We start from the raw sequence: 18,100 nt of genomic DNA, 5'->3' as shown, positions 1-18,100 counted from the left end.
TCCGTCCTCCTTTGTTGACCAGGACGCAACGCCTGCCGCCCTTCCACCGTGCCGTCGCGACCGCGGGTGCCTCCTCTATCGCCTCCGGCCATTCGCTCCTAGCGATTTCGCGCCAACCGTCTTCCTCCGGATTGATACGTGCCGCGTGATCTGCGGCCGCGGGCGCTTCGCTCCGGGCGTCGAGATCTGCCGCTGCAACGGGGGTCTTTGTTCCCAAGGTCCCTTTTCCAACGATTCCGCCTCCTCCGTCGGTGCCGTCGTCGCCGGTGTTGGCCCGTGCTCGGTGTCGGCGGGACCCACGCATCCTGCCGGCCTCTCGTCCGGGGATCCCGAGGACTCACCTTGAGGTCCCACTCTTCCCATATTCTGGGCTCCTCCCTCGTCGATGCCGTCGCGGGCCCCTCTGGCCACGTCCACACCACCGTCTGCTGCCGCCACCGCACGCCCTCGGCCACGAATGCCCGCGTGCTGTGGCTTACGTGTGCTGCCGCCACCTCCGTCCGAACCACAGTCTGCTCCTCCGCCTTTGCCTGTTGGCTTGCCTCGCGGTCGACTGTTCGGATTGCGGTTCCGCGTCCGGTCGCTCTGGCTCAGCGTATCGCGGCGTGGGTGGCCGGGCCGGCGTCCAGGGCGGCGTGGCCAACGGGGCTCCTCCGTCGTTGTCTCCCCGCAGTTTCTTAACCAGCTTGTTTGAGACCCTACCTTGATCCACTTGGTGAGTATCCTTGGAAGTTGTCCTTGGGCCTACACATTGCTTCGGGGCGTTCCTGGGTGGTATCCTTGGGGTATCCTTGGCGCATTAGTGGGGTATCCTTGAGGTGTCCTTCGAGTACTATTGGGGTATCCTTGGGGTATCCTCTGGGTGTCCTTCGGGTATTATTGGGGTATCCTTGAGGTGTCCTTCGAGTACTATCTGGGTATCCTCTGGGTGTCCTCCGGGTATCCTTGGGGTATTATTGGGGTATCCGTAAGGTTTCCTTCGAGTACTATTGGGGTGTCCTCTGTCCTTGGGGTATCGTTGGTCTATCCGTAGGGTATCATTCGGGTGTCCTTTGGGTACACTAGGGTATTGTTGGGGTATCCTTCCTGTTTGAAGTGATGTGCTTTTGCTACTGTTGTTGTCGACCTTGTCCGTGTCCTTCCCGCCTGGCCTAAGCACTGATGACTCCGGCAACTGCCCGACGCGGAATCCTGTTGCCTACACGTTACCCGTATCCTTGTGCCGTTTTCCTTGCGGTCGGGATCACCATCCACCCTTATCCACGTCCTTCTGACCTATATTTATGGTTGATCTTTCTGCGTGGCGTGTGGATGACTCTCACTTAGGCCTGACGCATAGTCCTGTGGCCTCGCAGTCTGGATCAACGTGAAATCCTTATCCATGTCCTTATGCTATCCTGATTGTCCTTTCCGTGTGGCGTATGGATGACTCTCGCTTCGGCCTGACGCCTAATCCTGTCGCTTCGTACTTGTCGTTAGACATCTGACGTTTCTGCTGTCTGCTCGTTTTGTTGTTGCTTGAGATCGCCAACGTGAACTGTCCTTTCTTTCTTCGACTGTGCGTGGAGAATTTTTCAGATCACTGGAGAGGCGAAATCTAAAACCTGGTTAGGGCCATCGTACCTCGGGGCTAGTTTTGCAGCGAATCCTTCAGCCGCTTTGGACAGGTGATGCTTCTTGGCCCATACTATGTCGCCCACCGCTGGTGACCATTGCCTCCTTCTCAGATCGTAGTGTCTGGCTTGGTCCTTGGACGCCTTTTCCATATTTCGCCGCACGATCTCAAATACCTCTCTCAGTTTGCTGGCATTTTCCTCAGGGGTCTCCGTAGCTCGTCCAGTGCCTAGGGTTTCCTTATCATATAGGCTGATGGGTAGGCATGGTTCCCTGCCCTGGGTAAGAAAAGCCGGTGTATGGCCGGTGGATTCCGATGCGCTCGTGCTCACTGCTAGCATAATCTCCGGCCACTTCTCGTCCAAGTTTCCCGGTCCTGCCCTGCGAATTGCGCAATCATGGTCTTGACCGTTCTGTTTGCTCGTTCGGTTGGTTTCTCTTGTGGTGTGTATGGTCCGGTGAATTGTTGCCTGATACCCATCTCAGCCAGGAAACCTTTAAAGATGCGGCTTGCAAACTGCACTCCATTGTCCGTTATGACCACCTTCGGGACCCCGTACCTTGCGATTATGCGTTCCATAACGCCTTCTTGAGCGACTCTGCTGTCGCACTGCGCAGGGGCACCAGTTCCGTTCATCTCGAAAATCTGTCTATCATGACCAGCAGCATTTGGTTCCCGTGCTTATATCTTGGTAGGGGTCCAACGAAGTCTGCACATACCGTGGCCCATGGTTCCTCCGGCACTTGGGTCAACATCTTCCCGGCCGCATGAAACTGATTGGGCTTACCGCATACATGTCTCGCTTTTTCTTACGTGGGCTCGGGCGTCTCTATGCATACCTGGCCAGTGGTATCGGGCTGCCAACCGTGCAATTGTCCTCCGGCTTCCTACGTGTCCCGCAGACGGTGCGTCGTGGTTTTCCCTCAACACTGTTTCCCGTAGCGACTTTGCGACGCACATCTTACATGATGCGACGTCTTCACTGCCTGCTCGGTGAGGTATGTTTCTGTACAGTGTCTCACCACCCATAACATAGTCTGGGTACTTCTGCGGTTGGGTCCTTATCTTTTCGCCCATGTCCTTGATGCAGCTGCGCCCTCCTGAAGCTATTGTTGCCGATGCCTCTTTTAATCCTCGTAATGTCTCTGGTAGTGGTAGCTATCTCAATGTCGTACTGTTGTAGCCCAGGGCCTATCTGGCGATCCTTCCTGAAGGGCTTTCGATGCCACTTTAGCCACTTTGAGCCACTTTAGGGCCATGTGGTCGGTTACTACCTTAAAGTGGTAACCTTCCAGATATGGCCTGAGCTTCCTGATCGCCCAGACGATCGCCAAGCACTCCTTCTCCGTTGTTGAGTAGTTCTTTTTCGCGCCGTTCAGTGTTCGGCTGAAATAGAAGGTTACTCTTTCGCCCTTTTCGGTGACCTGGGTCAGTATTGCTCCGATGCCGTAGTCGCTGGCGTCTGATTGCAGGATGAAAGTTTTACTGAAGTCCGAGCATGCTAGCACCGGATCTGCCACGAGTCTTGCCTTTACTTCTTCAAACGCCTTCTGGTGCTCTGGTGTCCACTCCCACTTACTGCCTTTGCGCAGCAGGTCATTCAGGGGTTTGACGATTTTGGAAAAATCTGGTACAAATCGGCGGTACCACGACGCTATCCTAGGTATTGCCGGAGCTCTTTGACGGTCGATGGCGGTTTCAGTTCAGCGATGGCGGCTACTTTTTCTGGATCTGTTCCTATTCCCTCGCTAGTCACTCGATGTCCCAGGTACAGCAGTTTCTTTTTAAAAAATTGGCATTTTTCTGGATTCAGCCTCAAGTTTGCCTCCTTTAGACGCCGGAACACTTCTCTAAGGTTTCGTTTGTGTTCTTCCAGCGTGCGACCGATCACTATTATGTCATCCTAGTAAGCGAAGCGTGAGGTGACAACTCGGGGCCAATTACTTGGTCCAAAACTCGCTGAAACGTTGCCGACGCCGAGTGAAGTCCGAACGGCATTACCCTCCACTGAAAAAGACCTTTGCCTGGTACCGTGAACGCCGTATATTGCCTGCTACTCTCTTCCAGTAGGATCTGCCAGTATCCATCCTTCAGACTTGCTGATGTACCGCGCTTCCCTTAGTTGAACTAGGATGTGGTTTATGCGGGGCATTGGGTAGGCATCCTTCACTGACTTCGCGTTGATCTGTAGGAAGTCGACAAAGTTGCCGAATTTGACCTCCACCTTGAGCTGGGCATTAATTCCGCCCCACCTTCCGTCTGCCAACCTAACTTGCTGTCTTGTCCTTGTAATCCTTCCTAGAGCAGCAATATTGTCCGCCATTTTTTCGCTAACGAAGCTTGCCGTTGCTCCGGTATCGATTGTAGCTTTGTTGCTGTTCCCACCAATTATCACAGCTGCGGACAACTGCTGCTCCTCCTCGATTAGCCTGCCCGTTAGTTGCTGCGGCTGAGATCGCAGGCCATTTCCCGATCGTTGGCAGCAATCGACGCTCCTGGCACCCACCTTGTCGCATATCCAGCAAAATAACAGCCGCTGGTTTCGACATCCTCTAGCCCAGGGTCCATTCCCACCGAATTTCCGACAGGCCTCCTGCGGGTCTGTGATATGGGTGGCATCTTGTGGCCTCTGTGTGTTGCTTGGCGGGCTCCACAAGGTATTGTTTGGCTGTCTCTGTTGCTGTGGGGGTGGTGTCCATTGGCCTCCGCGTGGAGCTTCTGTTGCCTTCTGTCGTCTGGCTTGGTGTGGTGGTGACCATTGGTCATTTCCTCTTGTGTCCTGGTTATCTGTCTCCTCGCATCTTCTGCATGTTACCTGCGTTGGTGATGCCAACTTGGTTTTGAGAACGTGTTCTCCTGTGCGAAAACTTCCCGTTCCTTTTCAAGTTCTTCGTACTCATCGGCTAGGATCATTAGCGTATCTAGGTCCGACACTTTGTATGCTCTTAAGAAAATCCGTAGACTTGGGGTGCAGTTCTCTTTAATGACCCTTAACGTGTCTTTCGTAGAGTGGTTAAGTGGCCTAACCATCGTCTGCATGTCGATCATGTAGTCCCTGAACGACTCGCTGAAGCCTTGTTTCCGTTGCCGGACCTGGTCCGCTAGCCTGGTGAAGAAATCTCTTCGCAGAAAATAGGTGTGGAAGCATTCTATGAACTCTGCCCACGTTCTCCATTGCTTGTTGTTGGCGATGAACCATTTCAAAGCTCTTCATTTAAGCAACTGCGGCATCGCTCTTCTAGCCTGGGCGACATTAAGACTCTGTGCGACATGGGCGAAGTCCTCCTTCTTGAGGCGGTAAATCCACTTCTTTCCCATTTTTGTTGTGCTGTTCTCACTGTTGGGACAATCACTTTGGGCGCCAGATGTAACGAACTGATTTTTGTGTGTCTGCTCGCTACGAAATTTCGTGCGGCTAGCTCAGAAGATTGTGTGTTCGTCCCACCAAATTTATATGACGTGATTGAGAAAACAAAAGGGTTCAAATGGTAACAGTGGGATTTATTCTCGTGGTATTAGTACAGCGGGTGTGTGGCTGGGCTGGCTTCGGTATCTCCTGGCTCTGGTTCCGCCGGCTGCTGGCGCTCCTCTTTCTGGCTCCTCGACGCGTTGACTCGTCTTCCTCTGGATCCTGGGTCTCGGGACGCTCGTAGTGGCCGCCTCTTCTTGCTTGCCGACGCGCTGCCTCGGGGTCGCTTGTTGCGTCTTAGACCCGCAGAGAGTTCGGCCTTGTGGGCTTAGGGAAGAGTCACCGTTCTCAGACTAGGGTGAACAAGCCTTGCTCTCCAGGCCGACGCCTTTCGAGGCAATACCTGTCCCTTGCTCTGTCCCGGACGGTCCCGCTAGGTTCTTGCTCAGTTCGCGCTGACAGTCAAGGCTACCGCCAGGAAGCTGTCTAGCGGTTCACTTCGCCTTACGCCTAGCGCAGACGAATGTTCCACCCGGCTTCGCCCTAATGCGTGACGTCCGCGACGCTTCTGCGCTCCCCAATGAGCTCCGCGCGGCGATGGTAACGTGGCTGCCGGAAATGTCTGCTGGTGTCGCTGTCGATGTCCTCTGCGCTGTCTTCTGACCAGTATCTCGTCGTTCTGGCACTCGGGGAGTTGGGCGATTGCTGTTCGGGAACTTCACCGGTAATCGCAGGGCTCTCCAGGCGGCCGCCTCTTGAAACCTCAAATCGATCTACCGCTCGTCCGTCACGCCAGGTCCTGCTTGGTCGGGCAAGATACGCTGGGTCGCAGACAACTTTCCTCCCCAAGCTGACGGTTCTTCGTCGTAGGACTCTTTTGCTTGTCTCTGACAGACCCGCCGGACGACTAGCCAGGGTGTGGTCGTGACAAAGTTGGGAAACAAACGCCTTGACTTAGCCGCGTGATGCCTTCCAGAACTCAGCCACCTGTGTCTCAATTCGGAGATTCCTGATGTCCCAATCCCGAACGTCTCGACGTGGCGATCTTGCTCCGTGTGTGCTTCCAACGGCGCTGCTTCCGACGACTCGCTTGGTTGTAGCTCCCTCGTAGACTATTTGCTTGACTGATTTGACTGATTTGCTTTAACTGATCTTAAAGATTAGACTCCTCGTGATCGACTGATCCAGCTGCCAGCGCTCTGCGGCCTTTTATAGGGCCTCCGGGAACCGTTATTTCCCTTTTTCTCGTTCTCCATGCTTGGTCTCCAAACTCTCTCGCTCTCCGTCCTTGGTCTCCAAACTCTCTCGATCTCCATCCTTGGTCTCCAAACTCTCTCGCTCTCCATCCTTGGTCTCCAAACTCTCTCGTTCTCTATCCAAGTCTCCAAACTCTCCTCGCCGCGCCGTTACTACGCGATTTCGCCGCGTAACTGGTAAGCGGCCGGCCATCTGCTGCTGCTTCTATTTGTGGGGAGTTATTCAACTCCTCACAATATCTACATACATATCCATATCTACGTACAAATTAAGATTGTCACCGGTTATATGTTAAAAAAATATATTTTATTTTTTATTTAAACTTGGTGTTAAACCTTTTAATTGTTATCACCAATACAAGACACTAATTTACAACTGTCGAACCGATCGCGGCCTCGTACAAAATAGGACTGCCGCTTAATTCTAAAAAATTATCCAACGAACCTCGCCCAGAAGCTTTTCTTTGTTAGGCTTCCAGAACTAATTTTTGTTTAAAATAAAAGCTTATGCTAAAACTGTCGCATCTCGTTGTGAAATGAAATTATGCTGACCGATGCAATTTGATTCAAATTCGGAACGCAATATGATCTGAACTAAGAACGCAATACTGTGGGCTTCGAGCGGAAGCTGATGTTTACTTTAAGTTGGGTTTGTTTATCTTGGCTGGACCACCAAGAGCGGACCGCAAAGCCAAAGGAGAGGGCAAAGACAAAAGCAAATGCAAAGGCATAGGCAAAGATCGCTTAGATTGAATTATGAAAATTGTTTATTAATTCCACATGAGGCCCGGTTTCACGGGATCGTTCCGATCTCTTAGTTTTGAAAAAAAACATTGACCTTGGTCTGTATCTTTTTCTCTCGAAATTTCTTCTTGGTTTGTTATTTCTCCTTTCAAAATTTCTTCTTGATTTAGATTTTCTTCTTTAAAAATTATTTCTTGGTTTTTATTGTTTTCTAGTTCTGGCCGTTGTTTTTTGGTTACAAAAATAAAATTTCTGTATTTTATATAAAGTATAAATATTAAAAATATAATGATAACAAGGAAGAACGCTATAGTCGAGTACCTCGACTATCAGATACCAGTTACTCAGCTAAATAGAGATATGCAAGCAGCAAAGCGAGATTAAAATGCGCCACCTACCGGCGGTATACAGATTTAAGCTGTAACGAACTGATTTTGTATGTCTGCTCGCTACGAGATTCGTGCGGCTAGCTCAGAAGATTGTGCGTTCGTCCCACCAAATTTATATGACTTGATTGCCCGTAGATCAGTGAGAAAACAAAGTGTTCAAATGGTAACAGTGGGATTTATTCTCGTGGTATTGGTACAGCGGGTGTGTGGCTGGGCTGGCTTCGGTATCTCTTGGCTCTGGTTCCTCCGGCTGCTGGCGCTCCTCTTTCTGGCTCCTCGACGCGTTGACTCGTCCTCCTCCGGATCCTGGGTCTCGGGAAGCTCGTAGTGGCCGCCTCTGCTTGCTTGTCGACGCGTTGGCTCGGGGTCGCTTGTTGCGCCTTAGACCCGCAGAGAGTTCGGCCTTGTGGGCTTAGGGAAGCGTCACCGTTCTCAGACCAGGGTGAACAAGCCTTGCTCTCCAGGCTGACGCCTTTCGAGGCAATACCTGTCCCTTGCTCTGTCCCGGACGGTCCCGCTAGGTTCTTGCTCAGTTCGCGCTGACAGTCAAGGCTGCCGCCCGGAGGCTGTCTAGCGGTTCACTTCGCTTTACGCCTAGCGCAGACGAACGTTCCACCCGGCTTCACCCTAATGCGTGACGTCCGCGACGCTCCTGCGCTCCCCAATGAGCTCCGCGCGGCGATGGTAACGTGGCTGCCGGAAATGTCTGCTGGCGTCGCTGTCGATGTCCTCTGCGCTGTCTTCTGGCCAGTATCTCGTTGTTCTGGCGCTCGGGGAGCTGGGCGGTCGCTGCTCGGGAACTTCGCCGGTAATCGCAGGGCTCTCCAGGCTGACGCCTTTCGAAACCACAAATCGATCTACCGCTCGTCCGTCACGCCAGGTCCTGCTTGGTCGGGCAAGGTACGCTGGGTCGCAGACAACTTTCCTCCCCAAGCTGACGGCTCTTCGTCGTAGGACTCTTTTGCTTGTCTCTGACAGACCCGCCGGGCGACTCGCCAGGGTGTGGTCGTGACAAAGTTAGAAACAAACGCCTTGACTTAGCCGCGTGATGCCTTTCAGAACTCAGCCACCTGTGTCTCAATTCGGAGATTCCTGATGTCCTAATCCCGAACGACGACTCGCTTGGTTGTAGCTCCCTCGTAGATTACTTGCTTGTCTGATTGCTCACTTGGTACTTTGACTGATCTTGAAGGCTTGACTCCTCGTGATCGACTGATCCAGCTGCCAGCGCTCTGCGGCCTTATATAGGGCCTCCAAGCACCGTTATTTCCCTTTTGCGCACGGCCCGCTGGATCTCTCCACTCTGGGTCCAAAGTCCGTGCCTCCTGGATGACCCACTTCTCCTTCACGTACCGCTTTCAATCGATGCTCCGCCCACTGCTGCAGTCCCGCTGATTCCCGGGCCGCTTGTGGCACGCCTGTGTGCCGCTCCACTGCCGAGATGTGGCACTTCCTCTCCCGGTCCAAAGTTCGCGGGAGAGTCCAAAGTCCGGTGGAGTTCCGTTATCGCCTTTTGCATACGGCACTCTTGCTCTGCCCGCGAAGTCTCCATTCTCTTTCGATCTCCATCCTTGGTCTCCAATCTCTCTCGCTCTCCTTCATTGGTCTCCAAACTCTCTCGCTCTCCTTCGTTGGTCTCCAAACTCTCTCGCTCTCCTTCGTTGGTCTCCAAACTCTATCGATCTCCACCCTTGGTCTCCAAACTCTCTCGTTCTCCCCGCCGCGCCGTTACTACGCGAATTCGCCGCGTATCTGGTAAGCGGACGGCCATCTGCTGCTGCTTCTATTTGTGGGGAGTTATTCAACTCCTCACATTCCCCCCTTACTTCGGGAAACATTTAAGACTGGTTCCTACTCTCCGGCGTTTCCTTGCTTATCCTAGCCTTTGAGTACTTGTGATTCCCGCGGCGCTCCCTCGTTGCTCCCTCGATGCTCCCTCGACGCTCTTAACTCCCTTGAGTTTCTACAGCGGGGGTCATCCTCCTCGTAGCAACTTTAAGTCTCCCGCGCCGATATTTCCTGTGTTCCCACTGGGACATCGATACTCCTGGGCTATCGATCCCCAGCTCGCTGCTCATTGCTGCGTCTCACTCCTTTCCGTGTTTCCTCCGCCTGGTCACACCATTCGTGCGTGATCGATATTTATTCGCATATCGATACCGACGGTGCGGTGTTGCCACCTGCTCGTTTGCGATATTTCCACCTTGGCCGATATTTCCATTGTCGTGTGCCCATCGATCGCACTATCGTCCAGTGCCAATCGATCGCCTATCGAGGCGCCCCCTTCCCTGGCTCGTGGTGATTTTGCAATTTTTCATGGGTAAGTTCCTTTTTCATTTCCTCTACTCCTTCTCATCTTATCCTTCTCTCTCCTTTCGTCCTCTCTCGCCCTTCACTCGTCCTCTATCGGCTGCATCGGACTCCATTTTGGCAGCTCTCGAGAGCGGGTGCGGAGAGGACTTCGCATTCACTTTGCAACCGGGACAGCAGGTAAGTAATTGGCGTTCATTTCTTCTTCCTGGACTAAGACCATTCGACTTACAGGTTGCTGGAGTGGCCCATGCATGCCCCGTTCTTCTTCCAGCCACCCCAAACAAACTCTGGGCCCCGTACCCCTTCTCTTGTTGTTTTGGAAAACCCTTGTGTTGTTTTGTGATTTTTTTTTCATTTATTGTGCGAAAACCCGGATGCCCGCGACTCCGAGCCTCACCCGGTATCTCCTCCCGCCATCGCAGACCAGGACGCACCGCCTGCCGCCCTTCCGCCGTGCCGTCGCGACCGCGGGTGCTTCCTCAATGCCCACCGGCCACTCGCTCCTGGCGACCTCGCGCCAACCGCCTTCCTCCGGCGCCGATACCTGCCGTATGAACTGCGGCCGCGGGCGCGTTGATCCGGGCGTCGAATTTTGTCGCTGCAGCGGAGGCCTTTGGGTGGCCGGTGGCTCGGGCCACACCCATGGTCCTTTCTCCGGTGACTCCGCCTCCCCCGTCGTTGCCGTCGTCGCCGGTGTTGGCGGGCCCGTGCTTGGTGTCGGCGGGACCCATGCATCCTGTCGGCTCCTCGTCCGGGGGTCTCGAGGGTTCACCTTCGGTGCCCCCTCCTCCCATATCCTGGGCACCTCCTTCGTCGGTCCTGTCGCGGGCCCCTCGGGCCACGTCCACGTCACCGTCTGCTGCCGCCACCGCATACCCTCGGCCTCGAACGCCCGTGTGCTGTGGCTCACGTGCGCGGCCGGCACCTCCGTCCGCACCACCGACGGCTCGTCCGCCCTTGCCTGGTGGACGTCCTCCTCCTCCGGTTGCGGCATCGGCTGCGCGGTCGACTCCTCGCTCGGCGTCTGCTCCTCAGGTCGTCGTGGCTCTGTGTATCGCAGCGTGGGTGGCCGGGCCGGCCTCCACGGCGGCGTGGCCAACGGTGCTCCATCGTCGCCGTCCGTGAGCCACTCCCCCTCGTAGCGGGGAGTGGGTGGCACCTCGGGTAACCACCGCGGAGGGGATGGCTCGCGTGGTTCGTCCTCGTCCTCGTCCCTCGGGCTGCGTTCCTCGGCCGCGTATCTGGGGGTGAGTGGCACCTCCCACGCGTCCTCCACCTGTGCCTCCCACAGCCGTCGCTCTTCTTCTTCCGCCTCTCGCAAGCGGGCATGCCACCGCGCCGCCGCCGCCTCGTGGTCCTGCCGCAGCCGCGCCTGCCTTCTCGCCTCCTCCTCCGTCGACCGTTGCTGCTCCTCGTCCGACGGCTCCCGGTCTCGGAACCGCTTCCGAGACTCCTCGGTGGCCCGACAGACCGCCTCCGAGTGGCTCCTCGGGAGTTCCTCTCCTCCGACGTCCGTCGTCCCGCGCGGTATCCGACCGCCCGCCGCCGCCTTCCGGAGTCGCCACTCTCTCTCCTCGACGGCGGGATCGCCGATCACCTCCACGTCGCTGTCGTCGCTCACCGCGGGTTCCGGTGCGGAGTCCTCGCCTCGAGTCCGCTCCAGGGCCCGCCGCGGAGCTCGGGTAGGCCGGGTCTCCGACCATCCTTGCCCCGGGCGAGGTTCCTGGAGGGCCGCCATCCTCCTGCGTGTTTCGGCTCTGGTGACGCGTGTGCTCATGATGATGTTCTGAATTTTAGTGCTCGACCGTCGCCAGGCTCCCCATACATGAAACCTCGGTTGCGCGCCTTCCTTTTGCCCGATACCGTTATGTCCTTTCTTTGGGCGCTCGCTCTCTTACGGTACAGCTCTCTTTGCTGTACCGTCTTCCCCCTTTCTTCGTAAACCACATGTTGTATTCCCTCAGATCACCGTGGCCCTCTGGATGCTGCGGTGCGTTGTACCTCCCGGTTCCGTAATTAACTTGATCACCTTTGGTGAGTATTCTTGGAAGTTGTCCTTGGGCCTACACCTTGCTTCGGGGCGTTCCTAGTTGGTATCCTTGGTGTCCTTGGGTTATTATTGGGGTATCCTTGAGGTGTCTTTCGAGTCCTATTGGGGTATCCTTAGGTATCCTTGGGGATCGTTGGGCTCACTTAGGGTATCCTTCGGGTGTCCTTTGGGTATCCTTTAGAGGTGTTGTTGGGGTGTCCTTCGGGTATATTTCCGTCACACTTAGGGTATCCTTCGGGGTCCTTTGGGTACGTAATGTGCTTTCGCTACTGTTTTGTCGACCTTGTCCGTTTCCTTCCCGCTTGGCCTAAACCCGGATGACTCTGGCAACTGCCCGACGCTGAATCCTGATGCCTTGCGGTTGGATCCCTACATGTTACCCGTGTCTTTGTGTCGTCCTCGTAAGTGTCCCTTCTGCCTGGCGTAAACGCGGATGACTCTGGCCACTGCCCGACGCTGAATCCTGATGCCTTGCGGTTGGATCCCCATCCATCCTTATCCACGTCCTTGTGACCTATCCTTGTAATTATCCTTTCTGCGTGGCGTGTGGATGACTCTCGCTTAGGCCTGACGCTGAATCCTGATGCCTTGCGGTTGGATCCCTACATGTTACCCGTGTCTTTGTGTCGTCCTCGTAAGTGTCCCTTCTGCCTGGCGTAAACGCGGATGACTCTGGCCACTGCCCGACGCTGAATCCTGATGCCTTGCGGTTGGATCCCCATCCATCCTTATCCACGTCCTTGTGACCTATCCTTGTAATTGTCCTTTCTGCGTGGCTTGTGGATGACTCTCGCTTAGGCCTGACGCTGAATCCTGATGCCTTGCGGATGGATCTCCATCCATCCTTATCCACGTCCTTGTGACCTATCCTTGTAATTGTCCTTTCTGCGTGGCGTGTGGATGACTCTCGCTTAGGCCTGACGCTGAATCCTGATGCCTTGCGGTTGGATCCCCATCCATCCTTATCCACGTCCTTGTGACCTATCCTTGTAATTGTCCTTTCTGCGTGGCGTGTGGATGACTCTCGCTTAGGCCTGACGCTGAATCCTGATGCCTTGTAGACTGGATCAACGTGAAATCCTTATCCATGTCCTTGCGACCTATCCTTATGGTTGATCTTTCTGCGTGGCTCGCTTAGGCCTGACGCATAATCCTGTAGCCTCGCAGTCTGGATCGACGTGAAATCCTTATCCATGTCCTTGCGACCTATCCTTATGGTTGATCTTTCTGCGTGGCTTGTGGATGACTCTCGCTTAGGCCTGACGCATAATCCTGTAGCCTCGCAGTCTGGATCGACGTGAAATCCTTATCCATGTCCTTGCGACCTATCCTTATGGTTGATCTTTCTGCGTGGCTTGTGGATGACTCTCGCTTAGGCCTGACGCATAATCCTGTAGCCTCGCAGTCTGGATCAACGTGAAATCCTTCTCCATGTCCTTGTGCTACGCTGATTGTCCTTTCCGTGTGGCGTATTGATGACTCTCGCTTCGGCCTGACGCCTAATCCTGTCGCCTCGTACCTGACGTTTCTGCTGTCTGCTCGTTTTGTTGTTGCTTGAGCTCGCCAACGTGAACTGTCCTTTCTTTCTTCGACTGTGTGTGGCGAATTTTGCAGATCACTGGAGAGACGAAATCTACCACCTGGTAAGGGCCATCGTACCTCGGGGCTAGTTTTGCAGCGAATCCTTCTGCCGCTTTGGACAGGTGATGTTCCTTGGCCCACACTATATCGCCCACCGCTGGTGACCACTGTCTCCTTCTCAGATTGTAGTGTCTGGCTTGGTCCTGGGACGCCTTTTCCATATTTCGCCGCACGATCTCGAATACCTCTCTTAGTTTGTTGGCATTTTCCTCAGGGGTCTCCGTAGCTCGTCCGGTTCCTAGGGTTTCCTTATCGTATAGGCTGCTGGGTAGACGTGGTTCCCTTCCCTGGGTAAGAAACGCCGGTGTATGGCCGGTGGATTCCGATGTGCTCGTGCTCACTGCTAGTATAATCTCCGGCCACTTCTCGTCCCAGTTTCTCTGGTCCTGCCCTGCGAACTGGGCAATCATGGTCTTGACCGTTCTGTTTGCTCGTTCGGTTGGATTCTCTTGTGGTGTGTATGGCGCGGTGAATTGTTGACTGATACCCATCTCAGCCAGGAAATTTTTAAATATGCGGCTTGCAAACTGTACTCCATTGTCCGTTATGACCACCTTCGGGACCCCGTACCTTGCGATTATGCGTTCCATAACGCCTTTTTGAGCGACTCTGCCGTCGCACTGCGTAGGGGCACCAGTTCCGTCCATTTCGAAAACCTGTCTATCATGACCAGCAGCATTTGGTTCCCGTGCTTAGATCTTGGTAGTGGTCCAACGAAGTCTGCACATACCGTGGCCCATGGTTCCTCCGGAACTTGGGTCAACATCTTCCCAGCCGCCTGCATCTGATTGGGCTTAAACCGCATGCAAATCTCGCATTTTCGTACGTGGGCTCGGGCGTCTCTATGCATGCCTGGCCAGTAGTATCGGGCTGCCAACCGTGCAATTGTCCTTCGGCTTCCTACGTGTCCCGCGGACGGTGCGTCGTGGTTTTCCCTCAACACTGTTTCTCGTAGCGACTTCGGGACGCACATCTTCCATGACGCGACGTCTTCACTGCCTGTTCGGTGAGTTATGTTTCTGTACAGTGTCTCACCATCCATAACATAGTCCGGGTACTTCTGCGGTTGGGCCCTTATCTTTTCGCCCATGTCCTTGATCCAGCTGCACCCTCCTGAAGCTGTAGTTGCCGATGCCTCCTTTAAACCTCGTAGTGTTTCCGGTAGTGGTTGTCTTGATAATGCGTCGGCCACCACGTTTAGCTGACCCTTTCTGTACGCTATCTCAAAGTCGTACTGTTGTAGCTCCAGGGCCCATCTGGCGATCCTTCCTGAAGGGCTTTCAATGCTGTTGAGCCACTTCAGGGCCATGTGGTCGGTTACTACCTTAAAGTGGTAACCTTCCAGATATGGCCTGAGCTTCCGGATCGCCCAGACGATCGCCAAGCATTCCTTCTCCGTTGTCGAGTAGTTCTTTTCCGCGCCGTTCAGTGTTCGGCTCGAGTAGGAGATTACTCTTTCGCCCTTTTCGGTGTCCTGGGTCAGTATCGCTCCGATGCCGTAGTCGCTGGCGTCTGTTTGCAGGATGAAAGTTCTACTGAAGTCCGGGCATGCTAGCACTGGATCTGCCTTAACCTCCTCAAACGCCATCTGGTGCTCTGGTGTCCACTCCCACTTACTGCCTTTGCGTAGCAGGTCGTTCAGGGGTTTGACGATTCTGGAAAAATCTGGTACAAACCGGCGGTACCACGACGCTACTCCTAGGTATTGCCGGAGCTCTTTGACAGTCGATGGCGGTTCTAGTTCGGCGATGGCGGCTACTTTTTCTGGATCTGTTCCTATTCCCTCGCTAGTCACTCGATGACCCAGGTACAGCAGCTCCTTTTTGAAGAATTGGCATTTTTCTGGATTCAGCCTCAGATTTGCCTCCATTAGACGCCGGAACACTTCCTTCAGGTTTCTTTTGTGTTCTTCCAGCGTGCGACCGATCACTATTATGTCATCCTGGTAAGCGAATGCGTGAGGTGACATCTCGGGGCCGATTACTTGGTCCAAGACTCGCTGAAACGTTGCCGACGCCGAGTGAAGTCCGAACGGCATTACCCTCCACTGAAACAGACCTTTGCCTGGTACCGTAAATGCTGTATATTGCCTGCTACTTTCTTCTAGTGGGATCTGCCAGTATCCGATGTTCCCGACATTGTGCTGAAGTCTGCCAGCTCTGTTTCAAGGAACGCTGTAGTATCGTCCAACTCGTTTACTTGTTGAACGACTGCTACTGATAGCTTCTCCTCGAGCCATCCATTGTGTCGGTTCCTGGCTGGTATTATTATTTCGTGTCCAGCACAGCTTATCTCGGTTCCGACTTGTTTCAGGAAGTTCCATCCCAACACTAATGGATCCACTACCCCGGGTAAAATCAACAGGCTCATGGTCACTTGTTTGTTGCCGAATTTGACCTCCACCTCGAGTTGCGCATTAATTCCGCCGCACCTTCCATCTGCCAACCTAACTTGCCGTCTCGTCCTGGTAATCTTTCCTAGAGCAGCAATATTGTCCGCCAATTCTTCGCTAACGAAGCTTGCCGTTGCTCCGGTGTCGATTGTGGCTTTGTAGCTTTTCCCACCAATCATCACAGCTGCGGACAACTGCTGCTCCTCCTCGATTAGCTCGCCCGTTAGTTTGGAGAGGTGGCATTGTGCGATCCCCGCTCGCCTCTCTGCGGCTGAGATCGCTGGCCATTTCCCGATCGTTGGCAGCAATCGACGCTCCTAACACCCACCTTGCCGCATATCCAGCAAAACAGCAGCCGCTGGTTACGACATCCTCTAGCCCAGTGTCCGTTCCCACCGCATTTCCGACAGGCCTCCTGCGGGTCTGTGATATGGGTGGCATCTTGTGGCCTCTGTGTGTTGCTTGGCGGCCTCCATAAGGTGTTGTTTGGCTGTCTCTGTTGCTGTGGGGGTGGTGCCCAATGGCCTCCGCGTGGTGCGTCTGTTGCCTGCTGTCGTCTGGCTTGGTGTGGTGGTGACCATTGGTCGTTTCCTCGTGTGTCCTGGTTATCTTCCTCCTCACATCTCCTGCATGTCACCTGTGTTGGTGACGCCGACTTTGTCTTTGAGAACTTGTTCTCCTGTGCGAAGACTTCCCGTTCCTTTTCAAGTTCTTCGTACTCATCGGCTAGGATCATTAGCGTGTCCAGGTCCGACACTTTGTATGCTCTTAAGAACATTCGTAGGTTTGGGGTGCAGTTCTCTTTAATGACCCTTAACGTCTCTTTCGTAGAATAGTTAAGTGGCCTCACCATCGTCTGCATGTCGATCATGTAGTCCTTGAACGACTCGCTGAAGCCTTGCTTCCTTTGCCGGACCTGGTCCGCCAGCCTGGTGAAGAAGTCTCTTGGCAGGAAATATGTGTGGAAGCTTTCAATGAATTCTGCCCATGTTCTCCATTGCTTATTGTTGGCGATGAACCATTTCAAGGCTTTTCCTTTTAGCAACTCCGGCATCGCTCGAGGGATCATATCAAGCTCCAAACCGTACGTGTTGGCGGACCATTCTACCTGCTCCAGGAACTCGAATGGTTTTCCGCCCCGTCGAACCTGAACGACCATTCGCGGACCTGCTTAGCGACCTTTGCATAGTCCGACTGGCTTGGTCTCGGGATCAGCGCTGCTGCTTTCTTTTCTTGGCTTGACTCTCTCCTGTGGGCCTCTTTCTGTATGTTGTCAACGCTCAGGCTTGCCACCAGGTTGTCCCCTTCAGCGTTCGTTAACGTAATGCTTGGGCCGGCTCTGTCGTAGTATGTCGCCTCTAGCTCGGCCCAGATGTCGACGAGTTGTGGATCGTTCTCTGTTTCGGAGTAGTATTCCGATAGTGCCTTCCTCATGTCGTCTAGCCTGCCCTCCAGGGCGACGTTGAGCCTCTGTGCGACATGGGCGAAGTCTTCCTTCTTGAGGCGGTAAATCCACTTCTTTCCCATTTTTACTGTGCTGTTCTCACTGTTGGGACAATCACGTTGGGCGCCTGATGTAACGAACTGATTTTGTATGTCTGCTCGCTACGAGATTCGTGCGGCTAGCTCAGAAGATTGTGCGTTCGTCCCACCAAATTTATATGACGTGATTGCCCGTAGATCAGTGAGAAAACAAAGTGTTCAAATGGTAACAGTGGGATTTATTCTCGTGGTATTAGTACAGCGGGTGTGTGGCTGGGCTGGCTTCGGTATCTCTTGGCTCTGGTTCCTCCGGCTGCTGGCGCTCCTCTTTCTGGCTCCTCGACGCGTTGACTCGTCCTCCTCCGGATCCTGGGTCTCGGGACGCTCGTAGTGGCCGCCTCTGCTTGCTTGTCGACGCGTTGCCTCGGGGTCGCTTGTTGCGCCTTAGACCCGCAGAGAGTTCGGCCTTGTGGGCTTAGGGAAGCGTCACCGTTCTCAGACTAGGGTGAACAAGCCTTGCTCTCCAGGCTGACGCCTTTCGAGGCAATACCTGTCCCTTGCTCTGTCCCGGACGGTCCCGCTAGGTTCTTGCTCAGTTCGCATTGACAGTCAAGGCTGCCGCCCGGAGGCTGTCTAGCGGTCCACTTCGCTTTACGCCTAGCGCAGACGAACGTTCCACCCAGCTTCACCCTAATGCGTGACGTCCGCGACGCTCCTGCGCTCCCCAATGAGCTCCGCGCGGCGATGGTAACGTGGCTGCCGGAAATGTCTGCTGGCGTCGCTGTCGATGTCCTCTGCGCTGTCTTCTG

At 54.3% G+C, this 18,100-nt stretch overlaps 1 protein-coding gene across 1 annotated transcript; it reads right to left on the bottom strand.

Moving 5' to 3' along the window:
• Positions 1–10,081: 10,081 nt before the first annotated feature.
• LOC139353955 (fibrous sheath CABYR-binding protein-like) lies at positions 10,082–11,464 on the bottom strand. Its single transcript, XM_070998153.1, has one exon. It carries the CDS (start codon positions 11,462–11,464, stop codon positions 10,082–10,084), a length of 1,383 nt encoding a protein of 460 aa, XP_070854254.1.
• Between the last annotated feature and the right edge of the window lie 6,636 nt (positions 11,465–18,100).

The sequence above is a fragment of the Drosophila suzukii genome, assembly GCF_043229965.1.
Source record: "Drosophila suzukii chromosome Y unlocalized genomic scaffold, CBGP_Dsuzu_IsoJpt1.0 scf_Y1, whole genome shotgun sequence".
Lineage (NCBI taxonomy): Eukaryota > Metazoa > Arthropoda > Insecta > Diptera > Drosophilidae > Drosophila > Drosophila suzukii.
Note: the sequence above shows the minus strand (reverse complement) of the source record. Positions and strands in the feature narration are given on the sequence as shown.